Source organism: Carassius gibelio, chromosome B9, assembly GCF_023724105.1.
Source record: "Carassius gibelio isolate Cgi1373 ecotype wild population from Czech Republic chromosome B9, carGib1.2-hapl.c, whole genome shotgun sequence".
NCBI classification, from domain to species: Eukaryota; Metazoa; Chordata; class Actinopteri; order Cypriniformes; family Cyprinidae; genus Carassius; species Carassius gibelio.
In genome coordinates, this window is record NC_068404.1 from 442,801 (window position 1) to 462,799 (window position 19,999).

The 19,999-nt window shown below is 42.5% G+C and overlaps 1 protein-coding gene across 5 annotated transcripts in view; it reads right to left on the bottom strand.

Annotated features, from left to right (window-relative positions):
* Positions 1-19,999, bottom strand: part of il10rb (interleukin 10 receptor, beta) — a 134,113-nt gene that overhangs the window by 35,218 nt on the left and 78,896 nt on the right. For 2 of the 5 annotated variants that reach the window (XM_052564589.1, XM_052564590.1), the window contains exons 2-4: positions 15,820-15,949; positions 7,123-7,313; positions 2,297-5,823 (exon numbers count right to left, since the gene is read on the bottom strand). In XM_052564589.1, the coding sequence (XP_052420549.1) occupies positions 3,004-5,823; positions 7,123-7,313; positions 15,820-15,892 (3,084 nt within the window). In that variant the 5' untranslated portion in view covers positions 15,893-15,949 and the 3' untranslated portion in view covers positions 2,297-3,003. Of the gene's footprint in view, positions 1-2,296; positions 5,824-7,122; positions 7,314-15,819; positions 15,950-19,999 lie in introns of those variants that run through there. The other 3 variants (XM_052564592.1, XM_052564591.1, XM_052564588.1) reach the window with 2 other exon arrangements.

A 19,999-nucleotide genomic window follows, 5' to 3' on the forward strand; every position in this document is an offset into this window, starting at 1 on the left:
TTTTTGGATTGAGTTGAGCAGGTCATTCCACCAGAAGGGAACATTTAATTTAAAAGTCTGTAAAAGTGACTTTGTGCTTCTTTGGGATGAACAATCAAGCGACATTCACTTGCAGAACGCAAGCTTCTAGAGGCACATAAGTCTGAAGTAATGAATTTAGGTTAATGTGTGCAGAGCCAGTGGTAGTTTTGTAGGCAAACATCAATGCCTTGAATTTTATACAAGCAGCTATTGGAAGCCCGTGCAAATTGATAAACAGAGGTGTGACGTGTATTCTTTTGGCTCATAAAAATTAAACTTGCTGCCCTGTTCTGAATTAATTGTAAAGGTTTGATAGAACTGACTGGAAAACCTGCCAAGAGGGCAGGCAGACTACTGTCAGACTACAAACAGACTGACAGACAGACAGACTACTGACAGACAAAGAGATAGATGACAAACAGACAGATTCATCGATAGAAAGACAGACAGAGACTACTGACAGACAGACAGACAGAAAGACTGACTGACGGAGGGAGAGGTGTGTGTGTGCGTGTGTGTGTTTATTAAGAACTCTTGGTGCGGAGACATACAGACTGTTTTAAGCACTGCTTGCCAGACGTGGAGTTTATATTGCTGAAATACCATTTTTATTGCAGCTGGGGACTTTAATCAGTGCAAATTGCGGACTGTTCTTCCCAAATATCACCAAAATGTGGACCCATCCACGATAAAAACACACTGGACAATGTTTACAGCAACATACACAATGCATACAGGGCTGCACCCCACTTTGGATACTCAGACCACATCTCTTTGTTCATGAACCTGGGAAACTGAGGGCATCTAAGTGCGGACTGAGAAAAGCCATTACAGCAGCCAAGAGACAGCACAGAGAGAAGCTGCAGTTTCTACTCTAATGCTGATGCTAGGCGGATTTGGCAAGGCATGCAGCACATCACAGACTACAGGACCACTACTACCATCACTACTACACAGAGTGCTGGAGAAAATCATCCCTGGACGGGCCCTCAGAGCTTGAGCTGACTGATGTACGTACTTCCATCTTCAATCTCCCATCCTTTACACACTGTTCACACATGTCTGTGTTGTATCCCACAAAGACAACGTTATTCTGAAGTTCGCTAATGACACCGCAGTGATAGGACGGATCACTGGCAGGGATGAAGTGGCCTACAGCAGGGAGGTGGCCAGTCTTCTTGAGGAAAGAGAGGAAACTCACCAGCCACTGTTTACCCAAGAGCCTGAAGTGGACAGTGTGAGCAGTTTTAAATACCTGGGGGTCCACATCAGTGAGGACCTCACCTGGACACTCTACACCATCCAGCTGGCACAACAGCAGCTGTACTTCCTGAGGAGGCTGAGGAAGTTTGGCATGTCACCTAAGATCCTGGTGTTCCTGAAGCTCAAGTGGTAGAGCAAGGTTGGGGGTTCGATTCCCCGGGAACACATGACAAGTAAAAATTGAATGCACTGTAAGTGGCTTTGGATAAAAGCGTCTGCTAAATGCATAGATTTAAGATCCTCAATAACCTCTACTGCTGTGTAGCTGAGAGCGTCTTGACCAGCTGCATCAGTGCGTGATATGGCAACACTACTGTAAAGGAGCGCAAACGTCTTCAGAGAGTGGTGAACACTACTGAGAGTCCACAGAAGAGCTGCATCTATCATTAAAGACAATATAGTTTTAATAGTCTATATTCCTACTTCTGCAGGATAGTTTTTATCTTGTTTCTTACATTGTACATGTATGTTTGTAGTGTATAGTTTGTGTACGTGTGTGCATAGTTTGAACTGTCTTGGCATTCACTGCGGACAGCAAAGAATTTCATTGCTCAGGGAAACTTGTTTTCCTCACTGGGCATATAAAAATAAATGCTTTAAATCATTGAATCCTACTAACAGACAGACAGAGACTACAGACAGACAGTAGACTGACAGACTACTAACAGACAGATGGCCATACTACTAACAGAGAGACAGAAAGACTGATAAGATAGACTACTAAAAGACAGACTGACAGACATTATAGACAAAGACAGATAAACAGACTACCGACAGACAGAGAGAGAGACAGACAGACTACTGACAGACAGACAAAAAGAAAGACTGACAGACTACTGAAAGACAAGACAGACAAATGACCAACAGACAGACCGACAGACAGACTATTAACAAAGAAACAGACTGACAGACTACAGACAGATATACAGACAGTTAGAACGATAGAAAGACTGACAAGACAGAGAGATAGTGTCACGATAGGTATTGGGGAAAAACACAAAGAGAGGGTAGATCCAAATGCAGGTAAGGGTTTTATTTAAACAGAGGGGTAAATACAAAATAAACAGTCATGAGAGACAAATCAAACAAAAAGGGAACCGGATGAAACGGGGAACTCGGAAGAACGGAAAGGTAGAGGAAGTCTGGTGGAACGAGAGAATGAGACACATAGGGTAAGACAAAGCAAGACTGATGGACCTGAAACACAATGACATCAGACAAGGACTCCGTAACATAGACTAAGACAGACTGGGTATTTATACACAGAAGGATAATTGGGAAACAGGAGACAGGTGGGGTGAACAATCAATCACGTAACAAGGAGGAAGGTGACCATATAAGGGAACAGGAAGTGATCTGGGACAGACACCGTGAGAAGGAGGACATCTAGTGGAACCCCGGGGAACAACAACCCAGACACTGTGACAGTACCCCCCCTCTACGGAGCGGCTACCAGACGCTTAAAGACAAAACATGACACAGAGACCAGGAGGGAGGCGGACAGGTGGAGGCTCAGGGGGAGGGACGGAGGGCCAGAAAAGGAACACAAGGGGAACAAACACCAGAAATGATACATAAAACCGGGAGACCAGGAGGGAGGAGGACCGGAGGAGGTACAGGGGGAGGGACGGAGGGCCAGACTAAACTAAAAGGAACAGACAGAAACAGAACTCAAAAAACACAAAACATAAGTCCATGAAGGACATGTTGAGGCGTCCACTAGGACGGAGCGGATGACCACCACAGCCGTGTGGTCAAGGCCAGAGCCCTCCAGGGCGGAGCGGAAAACCACCATGGCCTTGTGGTCAAAGTCAAAGCCCTCCGGGGCGGAGCGGAAGACCACCACGTCTCTGTGGTCGAGGCCGGAGTCCACCAGGGCGGAGCAGAAGACCACCACGTCCTCATGGTCATCACCAGAGTCCCCCAGGGTGGAGCGGACGACCACCACGTCCTCGTGGTCACCGCCAGAGTCCCCCAGGGCGGAGCGGATGACCACCACGTCCTCGTGGTCACCGCCAGAGTCTCCCAGGGCGGAGCCGAAGACCACCACGGCCTTGTGGTCACCGCCTCGGGAACTGTAACGGACACCGCCTCGGGAACAACATCGGGCACCGCCTCGGGAACAACCTCGGGCACCGCCTCGGGAACAGCATCGGGCACCGCCTCGGGAACAGCATCGGGCACCGCCTCGGGAACAGCATCGGGCTCCGCCTCGGGAACTGCATCGGGCTCCGCCTCGGGAACTGCATCGGGCTCCGCCTCGGGAACAGCATCGGGCTCCGCCTCGGGAACAGCATCGGGCACCGCCTCGGGAACTGCATCGGGCACCGCCTCGGAAACTGCATCGGGCACCGCCTCGGGAACTGCATCGAGCACCGCCTCGGAAACTGCATCGGGCACCGCCTCGGAAACTGCATCGGGCACCGCCTCGGGAACTGCATCGAGCACCGCCTCGGGAACAGCATCGGGCACCGCCTCGGGAACTGCATCGGGCTCCGCCTCGGGAACAGCATCGGGCTCCGCCTCGGGAACAGCATCGGGCTCCGCCTCGGGAACTGCATCGGGCACCGCCTCGGGAACTGCATCGAGCACCGCCTCGGGAACTGCATCGAGCACCGTCTCGGGAACTGCATCGGGCTCCGCCTCGGAAACAGCATCGGGCACCGCCTCGGGAACTGCATCGGGAACTGCATCGGGCTTCGCCTCGGGAACTGCATCGGGCACCGCCTCGGGAACTGCATCGGGCACCGCCTCGGAAACAGCATCGGGCACCGCCTCGGGAACTGCATCGGGCACCGCCTCGGGAACTGCATCGGGCTCCGCCTCGGGAACTGCATCGGGCTCCGCCTCGGGAACTGCATCGGGCTCCGCCTCGGAAACAGCATCGGGCTCCGCCTCGGGAACTGCATCGGGCACCGCCTCGGAAACAGCATCGGGCACCGCCTCGGGAACTGCATCGGGCTCCGCCTCGGGAACTGCATCGGGCTCCGCCTCGGGAACTGCATCGGGCACCGCCTCGGAAACAGCATCGGGCACCGCCTCGGGAACAGCATCGGGCACCGCCTCGGGAACTGCATCGGGCTCCGCCTCGGGAACAGCATCGGGCTCCGCCTCGGGAACACCATCGGGCTCCGCCTCGGGAACTGCATCGGGCACCGCCTCGGGAACTGCATCGGGCACCGCCTCGGGAACTGCATCGAGCACCGCCTCGGGAACTGCATCGAGCACCGCCTCGGGAACTGCATCGGGCTCCGCCTCGGGAACTGCATAGGGCACCGCCTCGGAAACAGCATCGGGCACCGCCTCGGGAACTGCATCAGGAACTGCATCAGGCTTCGCCTCGGGAACTGCATCGGGCACCGCCTCGGGAACTGCATCGGGCACCGCCTCGGAAACAGTATCGGGCACCGCCTCGGGAACTGCATCGGGCACCGCCTCGGGAACAGCATCGGGCACCGCCTCGGGAACTGCCTCGGGCTTCGCCTCGGGAACAGCATCGGGCACCACCTCGGGAACGACCTCGGCCTCGGGAACAGCATCGGGCACCGCCTCGGGAACTGCATCGGGCTCCGCCTCGGGAACAGCATCGGGCTCCGCCTCGGGAACAGCATCGGGCACCGCCTCGGGAACTGCATCGGGCACCGCCTCGGAAACTGCATCGGGCACCGCCTCGGGAACTGCATCGAGCACCGCCTCGGAAACTGCATCGGGCACCGCCTCGGAAACTGCATCGAGCACCGCCTCGGGAACTGCATCGAGCACCGCCTCGGGAACTGCATCGGGCTCCGCCTCGGGAACTGCATAGGGCACCGCCTCGGAAACAGCATCGGGCACCGCCTCGGGAACTGCATCGGGCACCGCCTCGGAAACAGCATCGGGCACCGCCTCGGGAACTGCATCGGGCACCGCCTCGGGAACAGCCTCGGGCACCGCCTCGGGAACTGCCTCGGGCTCCGCCTCGGGAACAGCAGCTGCCTGTCTCCTCCTCCGCCCTCTACGATGGGGAGTCGGTGGCGTTGAGTCGGCCATCTTGTGCTGTGGTGCTGGGCTGGCGGCCATCTTGGGCTGTGACGCTAGGTTGGCGGCCATCTTGGGCTGTGGGGCTGGGCTGGTGGCCATCTTGGGTTGTGGTGCTGGGTTGGCGGCCATCCTGTGCTGTGGGGTTGGGCTGGCGCCCATCTTGTGCTGTGGGGCTGAGCTGGCAGCCTTGTCTGGACACTCTGGTGTGGTTGTTGCATCCCACTGGGCACGATGGTGCAGGTAATTGGTAAACCCCCAAAAGTCCAGTATCTCTAACCCCTTCATCTCCCATGAAGGTAAAGGATCATCCAGGCAATTATTAAATAAATCCTTTAGTGCTGCATCATTGTAACCTAGCCCGACTGCCATAGTCCAAAACAATTGCGCCAGGCCACCCACCTCACTTCCCTCTTGATGAAGGGTGATTAAGTTCTGGTATCTCCCCCTCCGTTCCTCCATGGTGGCTGGGGAACCGATTCGAAATCCCACACCGCTGGATCTAGGCATGACGGAGTCCTTCTGTCACGATAGGTATTGGGGAAAAACACAAAGAGAGGGTAGATCCAAATGCAGGTAAGGGTTTTATTTAAACAGAGGGGTAAATACAAAATAAACAGTCATGAGAGACAAATCAAACAAAAAGGGAACCGGATGAAACGGGGAACTCGGAAGAACGGAAAGGTAGAGGAAGTCTGGTGGAACGAGAGAATGAGACACATAGGGTAAGACAAAGCAAGACTGATGGACCTGAAACACAATGACATCAGACAAGGACTCCGTAACATAGACTAAGACAGACTGGGTATTTATACACAGAAGGATAATTGGGAAACAGGAGACAGGTGGGGTGAACAATCAATCACGTAACAAGGAGGAAGGTGACCATATAAGGGAACAGGAAGTGATCTGGGACAGACACCGTGAGAAGGAGGACATCTAGTGGAACCCCGGGGAACAACAACCCAGACACTGTGACAGATAGACTTCTAACGGACAGACTGACAAACAGAAAGACAGACTACAGGCAGACAGACATTATAGACTGACTGACAGACAAACGGATATACTACTATGGATATAGGGCTCCACGATTAATTGAAATTAAATTGTAAAGACGATAAATCACGATCAGGCAGAAGCTGTGGTTGTAATGTGTTTTTCTGAGTGAAGCACAGTTCTGTGATCAACAGTAAATCTCTATCTGAAGGCCAGAGGGCGCTCTTGTGCAGATGCTCCAAGTACACTTTGCGGATGAAACACAAGAAATCCCTATAGCGGTTGCTGAACAAACAGAAGATTTAACTGCTTTCATTAATTCAACATGGCTAATAAACACATGACTACGACAATATAGGGTATATCTGAGTTCATCTTTTTATAATTTCATTATAATAAAGTATATAATAATGCAATGCTATTCATCATGGCCCTTTTCACGGTTTAGAAATATGTCTTATTCTGTGTAAGAAGCCACATCAACTCACAGAAGGATTTATTTCTAACACTAGACTTACATTATGAAGTGAGTTCCACCAGAATTTTTTTTATTAAAAACATTTCATTAAATGTGGTATTTTAACATGCTTTCAGATAAAACATAATTTACTACACAAAATCGTCTGCCATTATGAGCACAATTTTGTGTAGCTTGTCAGAGAACTACGGCTCGGTGTACTAAATGCTGCTCCATTTAAAAGCACGTGCTGGAGATTTACTACTATAAGAGAACCGGCTTTACTAACAAGATGTGCATGACAACAGCATTCGATTAATCGTGCAGCCCTAGACAGACAGACTACAGACAGACAGACAGCTTACCCTGTTCATCAGGACAGAATCTGATCTGGACCCAGCTGGAGGACTGCTGTGATGTGTTGGCCTGCACTCGCAGCAGAAATAAGCCATTGTAATGCAGTTCAGCTCCAGAGAAATCACAGTAATGCTCCCGAACATTGACACACACTGATGTCCAGTACTGCTCATAATTGGCCTTCCGGGACTGATACTCCCTGTTGGAGGAAAGGACAACATGAGTGCACTTGATCTGACAGTACAGCAGTGCTTCCCGAGCCTGTTCCTGAAGCCCCAGTAAATATAAGAAAGTAGGGGTGTAACGGTACGCAAAAAAAAAAAAAAAAAAAATTAAAGTCACGGTTCAGTTCATTTTCGGTACAGTAAGGGAAAAAAATTACAAACATTAAACTGCAGGTTGTTTATTACTATTAACTTTTGTTTACACTTTTTTTTAAATACTTTTTTAATAAAATATATATAAAATAAAAAAAGAATAAGAAATAAAACACTGCTGCAAAGTTCTCCACTAAATAAAATACTCTCAGTCTCAAACCAATATCATATAATAAAATATAATGAAAAATATAAATAAATATGATTACAGTGCAGCATTACCAATCCCAGCTTATAGGCCTGCTCATATTTAAATTATATGTATATATAAATAACTTTTCCAAAGTGTAAAGTGCAGCATCAACAGTTTCAGTTTTTAGACCTGCTCAGATTTCGTTATTGCGTTGGACCGAATTAAGAGCAAAGGTCTGTTTAAATGCCGACGGGAGCTGCGTTTGAATTACAATCGTTTTTTTTTCGTAGTTGTAGTGATGTTCACACTCGTGTGATGCCTTTTGAAAACCTTAGGCCGGTGACACACTGGCATATTACTGCACCTGTCAAACAGTCTATTGTGTCCTTTATCAATACGCTTTATATTTATGCTCAACATGAAGTATAGATATTGTTGTCGTGAAGACAAGATCCTGGTCTGTCGGCGGTCTCCCTCTGTCACCTACAGTAACAGCAGTGCGCCAGCGCCGCGTCAGGCACGATTCTGGTGTGTAAAGACACAGAAAACGCGAAGCAGGTGTCACGCAACTGACACGCAGCAGAAACGCCACGCTCACGCCACGCATCCAGTGTGTCACCGGCCTCAGGATCAGCTGCAGGGCGGGATTTACGCTGAACGCGGAGACTTCCGCCACTTAATATGTTCGTTTGGAAACACGAAAATGTACCTATGTTCCGCACACAAAATATTACATTCAGTACCGAAAGCCCTGTACCGAAACGGTCCGGTATGAATACACGTACCGTTACACCCCTATAACAAAATTACAGTTTCCAATTAATAGGTTAAGGTATTATTTATACACAAAAAATGCAATGGATTATTTGATTCTGGACTCATTTCAATCACGAGAATTTGCTATAAATAATGATGCGTCACTTTAAATGATCAGACCATGTTTCAAGAAATGACGAGTGTAAAAACATTGAGAAAGTTATAACATGCGCCTTTGGGGTTCCTCGATGAGGAATATCTGTACATCTAAATTAAAGATCATTGGAAGAGCAGTGGTCAGATTGTAAAAAAAATAATAAATTCAGGGGTATGGTGTGGTCCATTTCGTTTGGGTTTGTCCTGTTGCTAATTTTAACCCAATGATTACAAAATTAGTCTAAAAAGGTTAAAATTTTGCCTTTTTAAACCAACTACTATTTTTAAGCTTTTTTTCCCTTCTTGAGCCAGAAATGGAGGAATTTGGGTCAGTTCTGCTAATTAAACAATATTCTGCTGAATGTGTTTATGTGCTGCCACCTTGGCTGGTTTCGGACTGTCATGGATAAATAAAGATGACAATAAAACTGCCGTTAAATGGAAGCAAATCCCTGTTTTAATAAATGATTTGTTGAATCATTCAAATCAAACGATTCTTTCAAACAGCTGATTAAATTAGAAACGAAAGTGAAATAGCATATTCATGTGCTGATATTCAAAAAAGCACATTGCTTATGCAATGAATATAAAAACCTAACTCAAACATGGGCATTTTTTCTTTCATTTGAAAGATTGTGTGTCTTTAGTCAGATGCATTTAAATGTGACTGTGTTTCAGATGCCATTAACTCAAACTTTTGACAAAAGTGTGGCCTAAATGGCCCTTGTTATCCCATTAGGTCAATGCATCATGGACTCTCCATGGGAGAGGTGCTATCAGGTCATCACCAGGTTTCACCATCATTGGCTCTCCATGGGGTGTTATTGTACTATTGGTACCACATTTGTTACCAGGTATAAAGGTCGGGTCTTACAGACAGTGCTTTGGGTTAAGATTGTTTGAAGGATGACATGCTAACATCACTGCTGAAGAACTGCTACACTTCTACCTTCAACTTATTTTATGTATTAGAGAAATCTAGTACATTGGCGAGCCACCTAAACTACTGATTACAATCGAAGTGATTACACTTCTGGATCTTCTGTATAGACATTTAGAGGGTCCTGGTACACATGCCAGGCTCTTGTTTTTGGATTTTTCTTCTGCGTTTAATACTATCCAGCCACATGTTTTAGTCAGTAAATTATTATCAGAATTTAACATTGAGAGTAATCTTGTGTGCTGGATTATGGACTTTTTGACTAACAGAACACAGCGAGTTAAGGTGAATGGTTGTCTCTCTCGAAGGCATGTCTCTTCCACTGGCTCCCCGCAGGGTTGTGTACTTTCACCTTTACTATACATCCTCTACACTAACGATTGTAGGAGTCAGTATAGTAATAGACACATGCTGAAATATGCGGATGATACAGTTATTGTCAGTTTACTGCAGAAACATGAACCTCAGCATGGGCCAGTGGTCGATGAGTTTGTAAGTTGGTGTGACAGATCCTTTCTCATCTTATCACCTAAGGATATGCTCATAGATTTTAGGAGAAAACAATCTGGTTGTCCTCCACCCACCTGTATAAAAGGAATCAGCATAGAGGTGGTGGAGCAGTACAAATATCTGGGCACTGTGATAGACAATAAACTTAAATTTAACATAAATGCAGAGATGATCTGTAAAAAGGGACAACAACGATTGTACTTCCTAAGGAAGCTTAACTCTTTTAATGTTGATAAGGTTATCCTGTCTTTATTTTATAAATCTTTTATTGAATCTGTCCTTATCTTGCCAGGTATGGGGGCATCAGCCTGAGGGAGAAAAATAACCTCAGCTATATTGTAAAGATGGCTCGTAAGTCTATAGGCTGCCCACAGGTTTCCTTGACAAATATCTATGAGAGGCAGGTTATGAGGAAAGCAGATGCCATATTGGACTGTGTAAATCACCCCCTTCATTGTTCTTTTGAGGTCCTCCCCTTAGGCCGGAGATTCAGAGTCCCTCGTTTTAAACCCAATAGGATAAAGAACTCTTTTATACCAAGTGCAATTTGGTTGCTAAACTTGCATAATTCTTGATCTAGATGAATAGTTGTGTAACAGTGTTGTTAATTAGTAGTTTGTTTTGTTATTTGTATGTGTATGTGGTGTTTACCTGTTGTGCTACCTGTGTGTTTACCTGGCTGTAAGACAAGTTTCCCTTAGGGGACAATAAACTGACAACATATTTCACATTGCTTGAATTAGAAGGGCATTTTGACTGCATTCTAATAGGCCTCGTCGCGCAGTGAATGCTTTCTGGACTCTCAAGATGTGTTTTGAAATGTTTTTTACTCGATAATTTCATCTCTCCTATCGTCTCCCAGTCACACAAACAGCACAATGACAATGTCAGGGCAATGTCTTTAAATTCTAATCAAGGAAAAATCATACCTATTTTAAAGAACATTTCATTTGCACAATAGATTTTACATAACACACAACATTACTAATCTAAAGGGGATGGTTGGGGGGATGCTTTTTGTCATTTTTTATCCACCAGGGGGATACCATCCCCGTTTGGGCTCCTTTTAATCAGGAGAATTCTGAAAAAAACAAACAAACATAAAAAACATGCAATTTTCCACGATCTATGGATGTTTCATGAAGTTATGAACAAAAGCGTGAAGTGAAATGTTTCTTCTGCTGTGCCTCAAGTGTCCCCGTTGGGTTTTATGTGTTATAGCTATGAGCAATATCGTTGGATCTCCGATTATATATAATCGGGAGAATTTTCCGAAAATAATACTATGCAATTTTGTTTCGTAAACAATGTTCCGAATAAAAACAACATGAAGCATAGAGTTGTTTTTCTTTGTTGCGCTTGTCTGGTATAATGTGGAACAGCTCAATGAGGAATATATTTCGATTTCAATGGATTATGGGATAATGGGAGAACTTAGAAATATGTCATGAAGTTATGAGATAAAATTATACCTATTTTATGTTACTTCATCCAGGAAGTGCTTAGTAATTTGATTCAGATTTTTTTTTGTGGACACCTCGGGCAAAGAGTATAGAAGCCAAGAGGTGAAACTCATCAGAACGCTCCATAGCAACAGTTGCCCCCGTGACGTGACGCCACGGCCGTCATTATGGACTGAAACTGAAGCAAAACGTGGAGAAATAATGGGTGTCAATGGCACTGAAAAACTTAACATAACAAAAACTTAACAGAACTTAATTTTTTCTGGCCGTCATATCTAAATATGAAAACAATTTAAAATACATTAATGAGGATAACAATATACGTCTATGTGTCGGTTATGCATGGCCTTATTACCTTTAGCAAAATAGTATTCTGGGACAAAATATTACTATAGAAGTACTATAAGACTACTATAGAAATACTATAGCGGCTCTAGGATATTATAAAGGTATTGCAGAACATAACATACTTCTGTGATGTTCTGTTATACCTCTATAATATTTTTAAGCTGCTATAGTATTTCTATAGTACTCTTATCGTACTTCTGTAGTATGTCCCAAATTACTATAGGCCTAGTATTCCTATAAGATTACTATAATATTTTGTCCCAAAATAATATAAGATTCCTATAGTACTTTTTCGTAAGAGTATGTCCCCCACCGAATCGGCTTCATTAGCCTACCACTTTAGGTTCGCAAAGATACAATTATAAAATTACTGCAAACCTTTAATCTATCAATATTTATGTTCTATTATGCATTGTGTTTGTTATATGAATAACAGAAACTCATGGAATAATATATATAGGCAGACACACAGTAATAAGATTTATTCAAATGTTGATTTTGACATTAGTGAACATCACCATATATATGATTTGGAAAAATAAATAAATAAATAATAAATGAGCATTTCTAAAGACAGTTCATCTTTTACATAGAATTTCACAAAAATATTAACTTTTTTTTTTCAACATCTTCAGTGAAAGTGCACACAGTGAACGTTTCAATGGCAAGAACAAAAACAATCTGTGAATGTCCTGTTACAGACAGAAAGGTACAACAAAAGATGTGCAATCTAGCAAGTGCACACATGAACTATAAACAGTACTAAAATGGAAGTGGTGCCATAAGATCTCAGTAATTAATCAGACACAACCATCTATTGTGTGTGCATTTGTGTATGAGAAGTTTGTATTTTTTTCTTTTTGTGAGAGAAGAGGCATTGACATAGAATGGAAGCATTAGTCAAAAAGGTGTATAATCTAGCAAATGCACACAAGAACAAAAAATAACTCTGACCATCTTTCGGAAACTAGTGTACTACTAGCCAGTTCAAGTTTTGTATAGATTTCTAAAAATGAACAATAACTGATTGGAAGAACTGATTGAAAGAACTGATAAAATTCATTCATTAGTTTATAAGGCAAACTTGACAGAGATGCACTAGCCTAGCCTAACATTCATGCAGATTTACCAACGCTAACAATGCTGTCATTCACGTTCAACATTCAAGTTAAATCACGACATCATTAAAATATTTCCACTTAAATGAGTTATACCTTTGTGCATCCTTTGGAAATCAATGAAATGCCAAATTGCTTTTGGTGGACTGGTAATTTTTGCAATTTATTGCAGAACACTGCTTGCGTTTTGACCACTTGCTCATCTTCTTCACAGTTTGGTTGTGTGGCACGCAAACTGGCGCTAACGATTTCAGCAGCTTTCAGTCCATAACGTCGGCCGAGCCTCCGCAGCGCCATCTACAGACTGTTACCCATAACACAACAGAGTTTCGCCTCTTGGGCTTCTTCTATACACTTTGCCTCGGGTTAAAAGGGTTAATAATCCTGCGCACATTTAAACATCATTTTTTACAGCAGTAATGCAAAAGAAATATTAATATTAGATTACTATAAATATAATTCTCTTGGTAGTATTTGTTGTTCTGTCTTTCATTTATGCAGATTTTCCTTCACTCATTTTTACATTACAGTAACAGTGAGAATAAAAACAAAATGGAAGGGAATGGAAATTATTTTATTTGAAACAGGGACATGCACAAATAAACATCAAACTTGTTAAACAAGAGAATATGTCTTGGGCCAGGTTATAGCTACAATTGCTAATTTCCACCTGTAGTCCCTGGTGTGACAAAGCAGGTATGACAAATTTTAAAAAAATAACAATTTTAAATTTCATAGAATTATAGATAAAATGATGTCCATTGAGATTACAGACAAACAAGTTTGCAAAAAACAGAACCAGGGAGGCCATCAACCCATTTACTCTGTCTCCTCTCTCTCAAGCAAACATACCACTTATCAAAGCTAAGTATATCATATTTGACGAGTATTTGACAGTGATGATAATAACATGTTTTTTTTATCATGGATCTTGAGAAGATTCTAAAGGTTGTACGACTGTTTTACATGCATGAGACCAGGATGTAATGCAGTACAAAAAGTGGGGGATGATCAATGCATTTAAGTAAGTACTGGATGCTTCAGTGGTGAGAGAGTTTCTTATACATCTAAAATTTACTAAATTAAATTTCAATTTGTTACACAATTTCTTAACGTGAGCTTTAAAACTAAGTGTGGAATCTAGAACTACCCCGAAATATTTAAATGTATCTACATGTTTTATAAGTTGGCCGTTTACTAAAATTTCTGGATAAGTTTTAAGTATAAACTGGTGTGTAAAAAACATAGTTACAGTTTTCTCCACATTTAATGTGAGACAGGAGTCATGTAACCAGTGGTTAACCTTGCTCATGACACTTGATAATTTTTCGGCTACGTCTGTTGCACTTCTTCCATGGGTACATAATACTGTATCATCAGCGTACATAACAATATTTATGCCCTTGCAGACCGAAGGCAGGTCATTAATATATAAGCAAAACAACAGTGGCCCTAGAATTGACCCCTGTGGTACTCCCATAGTAGAGACAAGAGACATAGACAGTGTGCCATTTATTTGCACACATTGTTTTTGATTTATCAAGTATGATTTTATCCAATTTTGGACGTTAGTGGAAATTTCATTTTTGGCCAATTTGTGTATCAGTACCTCATGGTTAACTGTATCAAAGGCTTTGCGTAAATCTAAGAAGACAGCTCCCACCACTCCTCTTTGATCTAAGCTAGTTTTAATCTCTTCAAGGAAGTAGCAACATCCAGTTTAAGTGGAATGTTTTTTTCTGAAACCAAATTGCATAGGATGGAAAAAGGACTTCGAGTCTAGATGTGCTATAAGTTGTTCTGCCACAACCTTTTCGATTACCTTTGATGCAGCTGGGAGAATACTGATGGGTCGATAATTAGAGACCACTTGAGTATCCCCAGATTTATGTACAGGGGTGACAATGGCAGGCTTAAATACACCGGGAAAAATATTTTCGTTAAAGGACTTGTTTATAATCATCACTAGGGGTATCATAATAGATGTCTTGTGTTGTTTGAGAAAAGCTGTATCACAACCATATATATCTTTAGCTTTACTAAGATACTAGATAGAAGTGAGATTACATTTTCAACTTTCTCTGTGTTGATTAGGGAAAACTTAAAAGCAGAATCATTACAGGTTAAAGCTTGTGTGAGTTGAATTTTTGGTGAACTTAGACTAATTTCTCGTAGCGAATTTATAAAATGATCATTAAAACATTCCGCAATAATCTTATCATCATGCTGGATAGAGCCATCCACCATCCACCGCGAGTTTTAAATGTTTATTTGCTGATTTTTCCCTTCCAAGTAATTTGTCAATGCTCTTCCATAACTTTTTTAAGAGTTTCCTTTTGCTTCACTAATAACATTGAGGAAAAAAAATTCTCCAGCCTATCTAAGTTGTTGTGTGACTTTATTTCGTAAACTTTTAAAAATTAGATGATCATTTTGATCATTTTGTATTTAATTTTGATTTTAAAAACTTTTTCAGAGAAGCATCCCGTTTTTTCATTAACTCCCAGAGATTTGTGTTAAACCAGGGTAGATTCTATATATATTTTTTTTCTTGCACCTTTTAGACATCTAGACAAAATAATAAACAGAAATTTGGAGGAAAAGACTGTCGATATTCCAAAAAGGTGCAGGCCTAATTTTCTTTATGCTAAATATAATTTAGCAGTTATTTTCCTTGGCATTTTGAGATGAAAACTAAGCCCGACCTTAAGAAGCATTTACGCATTGTGTCACACATTAGACCTTGGTCATATCCTTAGTCTACATCTCCTCAAACAATCTATTACAGTGTCTGTTAGGTCTTATGACCTTTTCTTCACTTTAACAGTAGATTCAATCACAAGCCCAAATAAGCATGTACACGCTGGTCATGTGCATGAAGCAAACACATATAAAGGCTCTTACAGTATATACTGTGCAGTGAAGGTGACGGTCTGGTTGATGGCGGTCTCATGAGGCCAGTCCCACCGCAGCACATAACGGGTGTTGAGCGAGTCCATGCTGACGTTCTCAGGACGCCTCAGATCTCCAAATCCTGCCAGACACACAGAGACACACACACACACACACGGTTTCTGTTTCTGCAGGGTTGAGCATTATAACTGTACTCTGCTCCACAGCTCTCCAGACTCATCTTCATAACTAGCAGTGTGCAGACAATGTGCAGGGTGGACAGCTTCACTGATGTAATCACACAGCCATAAACCTAATTACACTTTCACTTATGATAACAGATTGCATTTAGTGTGAAATACAGCATCTTTTCAAGAAAAGACAGAGAAGTTTAAAACAAGAGCAACGGAGTGCATTTGTAAATGTAACAAAAGCACATTTACAGTTACAGATTCTTATAATCCATGTGTGGCAATATTTGTATTTCTTAAATGCATAACTGCAGTGTTTTAATCACTGTATGCCTTTATGACCAGTCTACATAAAGTGATTAAAGCTTGCAGAAGCATTTTTATTGCATGTTTTACTGTGTTTAACCACAGTAGTTCTCTGTGTGTCGGGCCACAACAAATTCAGGTTTAAGCTCAGCATCTCAACTCAGGAAGCTCCCTGAAACAAACACCCATCTCTACAGCACATCTGAAGTAATGTTCATATAGAAACATCTTGTTCCTGAAGGCCCAAATATACTTCAAACGAAATCAAAGAACGAACTTATATGACCTAATTTTGCACAAAATCAAGCCAAAGCATTTTAAGTTTGTTTCAGCAGTTAGGAACAGCTGACCAAAACAAACTTTCTGGGGGAGTTAGTTTTGGCTCCTAAACATCTTTGAGTTTCCATTGGTCTGTGGCATTTACGCAATCAGTGAGTGTGTTCTGAAACTCCACCTTCTTTGGCATGAGAGTTTTTTCCAATTTGTTTGTTTTATTCAGTGGAGGTGAGGCAAGAGAGAACAATAACTCCGGCCTAGTCACAAGTAACATGAATACACTGGAATGTCGAATAGCTGAGCAGCACAGATTTATCCGCACCTGTACGATCTCTCGCAGGGAGACTTTAAAGATTAAGGGAAAGCATGTACCTCCTAGAAACAAATTGCAACGAATCTTGCTGCTGACCGACCCAGAGTTATGCAAAAAGTGACAAACAAGCATCCGAGACAAACTTTTCAAAACCGTGGAAAGAATGAAATGAAAGAGTAAAGATGTAAGGTAGCAAGTACCAGATACACATTTTAGATGATAGCGCATTGTATTTGTTGTAGATGTGTGTGACAGCTTGGTGCTGCACAGCTTACCCTGAACTGTATTTTCATCGTTTTTCTCAAAAGGAAGCCAGCCAACACTGTGTGACTTTGTATTTGCTTAGCGGTTTTGGAAAATGACTAAGTTCCACTTTATGTCGTCTTTTTTTTTTTTTTAAGCTGTACATGTGGAAAGTGCAGTTTGATGACAACATCGCATGTTGTTTACTTGATGTGCTTAACGTTACACGCTGATAGCTAAGTTAACAACACAGAGATATTTGAAGCAGTTTTACTCACCGCCTGCGGTTCCAACACACGATCATGACCCTTTTTCGTTGGGATTGCATCATCCTTAAGAAATAAACGATACGCAAATCCGTAGACCCATACTCGAAAAAAACTTTCCAAAACTTGTGACAAACGGGAAGTAGTATTTTGGGAACAGAAATACTCCTTCAAACGTACAACTTAATTTTTGAAACTTTGTCCAAGTTTAGCATGGGAATCCAACTCTTTAACAGTGTAAAAAACTCAGTATGCATGAAATAGCATTTCACCCCCCCTTTAAAAGAATTTAGTTTAAACACAGATATCAACGTGTGCTCTTTGGGTCCAATATGTGCGCGCGACATCAGCTCCCGGGTGATGATGGAATAAATGACAGCTCAGATTCCAGTTTTACATATTCTCCGATCATAGACGTCACATTTTAAATCCTACCTGTTGCCTTTCACCAATCACTTTAGCTGCTGTCGCATCCCTTGACATGCCATCTCCTTTGCCCTCTTTCTTTTTCTATTTTTAGCCCCCGAGAGCTTTTTTGTTTTATCCATTTCAACGACAACGCACTAACGTTACTGCTGCTCACTCAGCGCTCACGGCCCCCCACCTACTCGCGAGGTTCTGTGTCTAAAGTCTATGATGGAATATTATGAGGGCACTGGCGCCTGTTAGTCCTCTAAAATTTATATATTTTATATATATATATATTAGTGCTGTCACTTTTGTGAAAAAATCATTTTCGATTTTTAAGACATAAGTGTTCATTGAATCGATCATAAAATCGATTTTCCATGTCTAAAAAAAACCTAAAAAAACACGTTTCCTTTTTCAATGTCAAATAACAGACGGATGTAAAGACAGCGCTGGAAACGCACAAGTCAGCAATATTTCTTATTTATTGGCATTAAGTTTCGTGCAGAATAACAAACAGCAACAGGAGTGCAACATTCTCGAAAAGATATATATGCAGACGGGACGGCTGCAATAACACAATAACAACATCACTGCAGGCTTCAACCCGGCTGCATTTATGATTTAGGCAATTCAAAAATATCCAAGATTACTTTAAATAATGATTTAATCCATTTCAAACAACTGTTCAAAAAACTAAATTTTAAATGGACTTGAGAACAGGCCATGTGTGTTTTTTATTGAACGTAACCGACACTTAGGCTAGGGGCACTAGACAGGCTTAAGGAAATGCACCAAATGGCTAGGACCATTACAAACAGGAAAACAAGTCGATCAGCATTTCGGGATCCAGAGCAGAGAGTTATTTATTCACTGTATGTCCAGCTGTTGAGAAGACGTGCTCTGACCGCACTGATGTCCAGGGACACTCCGGTCCAGCTGCACAAGGTGTGGGTATTACCGGTCACTGTCAGCTTGCAATGGTTCTTCTCATAACTCAGAATCTCCTGTAACTAGATGCTGAATGAGGAGAATTCACGTCTACCGTGCTGCGAGACCTCCAGACGCATGTAAACGTGTCTTTACAGTGACTTAACATTGAAATCATTCGCCCCAGACGCTATATTCGTGTTTGTTGTGAACGCAGCATAAGCGGTCGCTTTCGACGTCACTGGGTATTATAGGTGTAAAATTGCTGGTATTTTATATCTAGCTGTCGCAGCACATACTGCACTTTCTGAATTCTTTATTTTTTCTGCTTGTTTGTGAGTTTTGTTATATCTATATTTTTTAATTGTTTAATTCTTTTTAAATTAATACTGTACGTATTTGGTTAAAATCGATTCCCTATTTTCATTTTCAAAACTTTTTTGGGTTGGTCCGATTGATTGTGCAATCGATTTTCGAACTAAAAGTGACAGCCCTAATATATATATATATATATATATATATATATATATATATATATATATATATATATATATATATATATATATATATATATATATATATATATATATATATATATATATATATATATATATATACACACACACACAACTTTTAATGTACATTTAAAAAAAAAAAAAATCGCTTTGGCGCGCATACCCACTTTTTGCACCACTGCTCCGCAGGAACAGATGTTGCAGGAACAGCCAGGTACCACTGGACAATTAAACCTTCTCTGTCCCTGAAGCTAATGGGCAGCAAATATTTCACCACCATTTCAGCGAATAGCTTTGTCGTCTTCTCGGTTCTGCTTGGGTTGCATTTAGGTCTTACGGCAAGTGATTCAGTGCTCGTCTGAGTTGCCGCTCTGTTATCGCCAGATATTTTATATACACATTTTAGATGATAGCGCATTGTATTTGTTGTAGATGTGTGTGACAGCTTGGTGCTGCACAGCTTACCCTGAACTGTATTTTCATTGTTTTTCTCAAAAGGAAGCCAGCCAAAACTGTGTGACTTTGAGGCCATGATTATCGGTCTTCTTACGTCTTTTGAGGCATCAAGTGGGAAGCCAACCAATCAGAGAAAAAGTGCTACCTCACAGCATGGACTTTCTGAGGGGCATTTGTTTTTACCTGGAACTTTATTTAGTTCCTGCGGTGGAGTACCAAAGTCCCAAAGTCCCTAGTTCCTGGGTAAAGTTCCTGCAGTGACGCAGCTTATGACATGCATGCGCATTA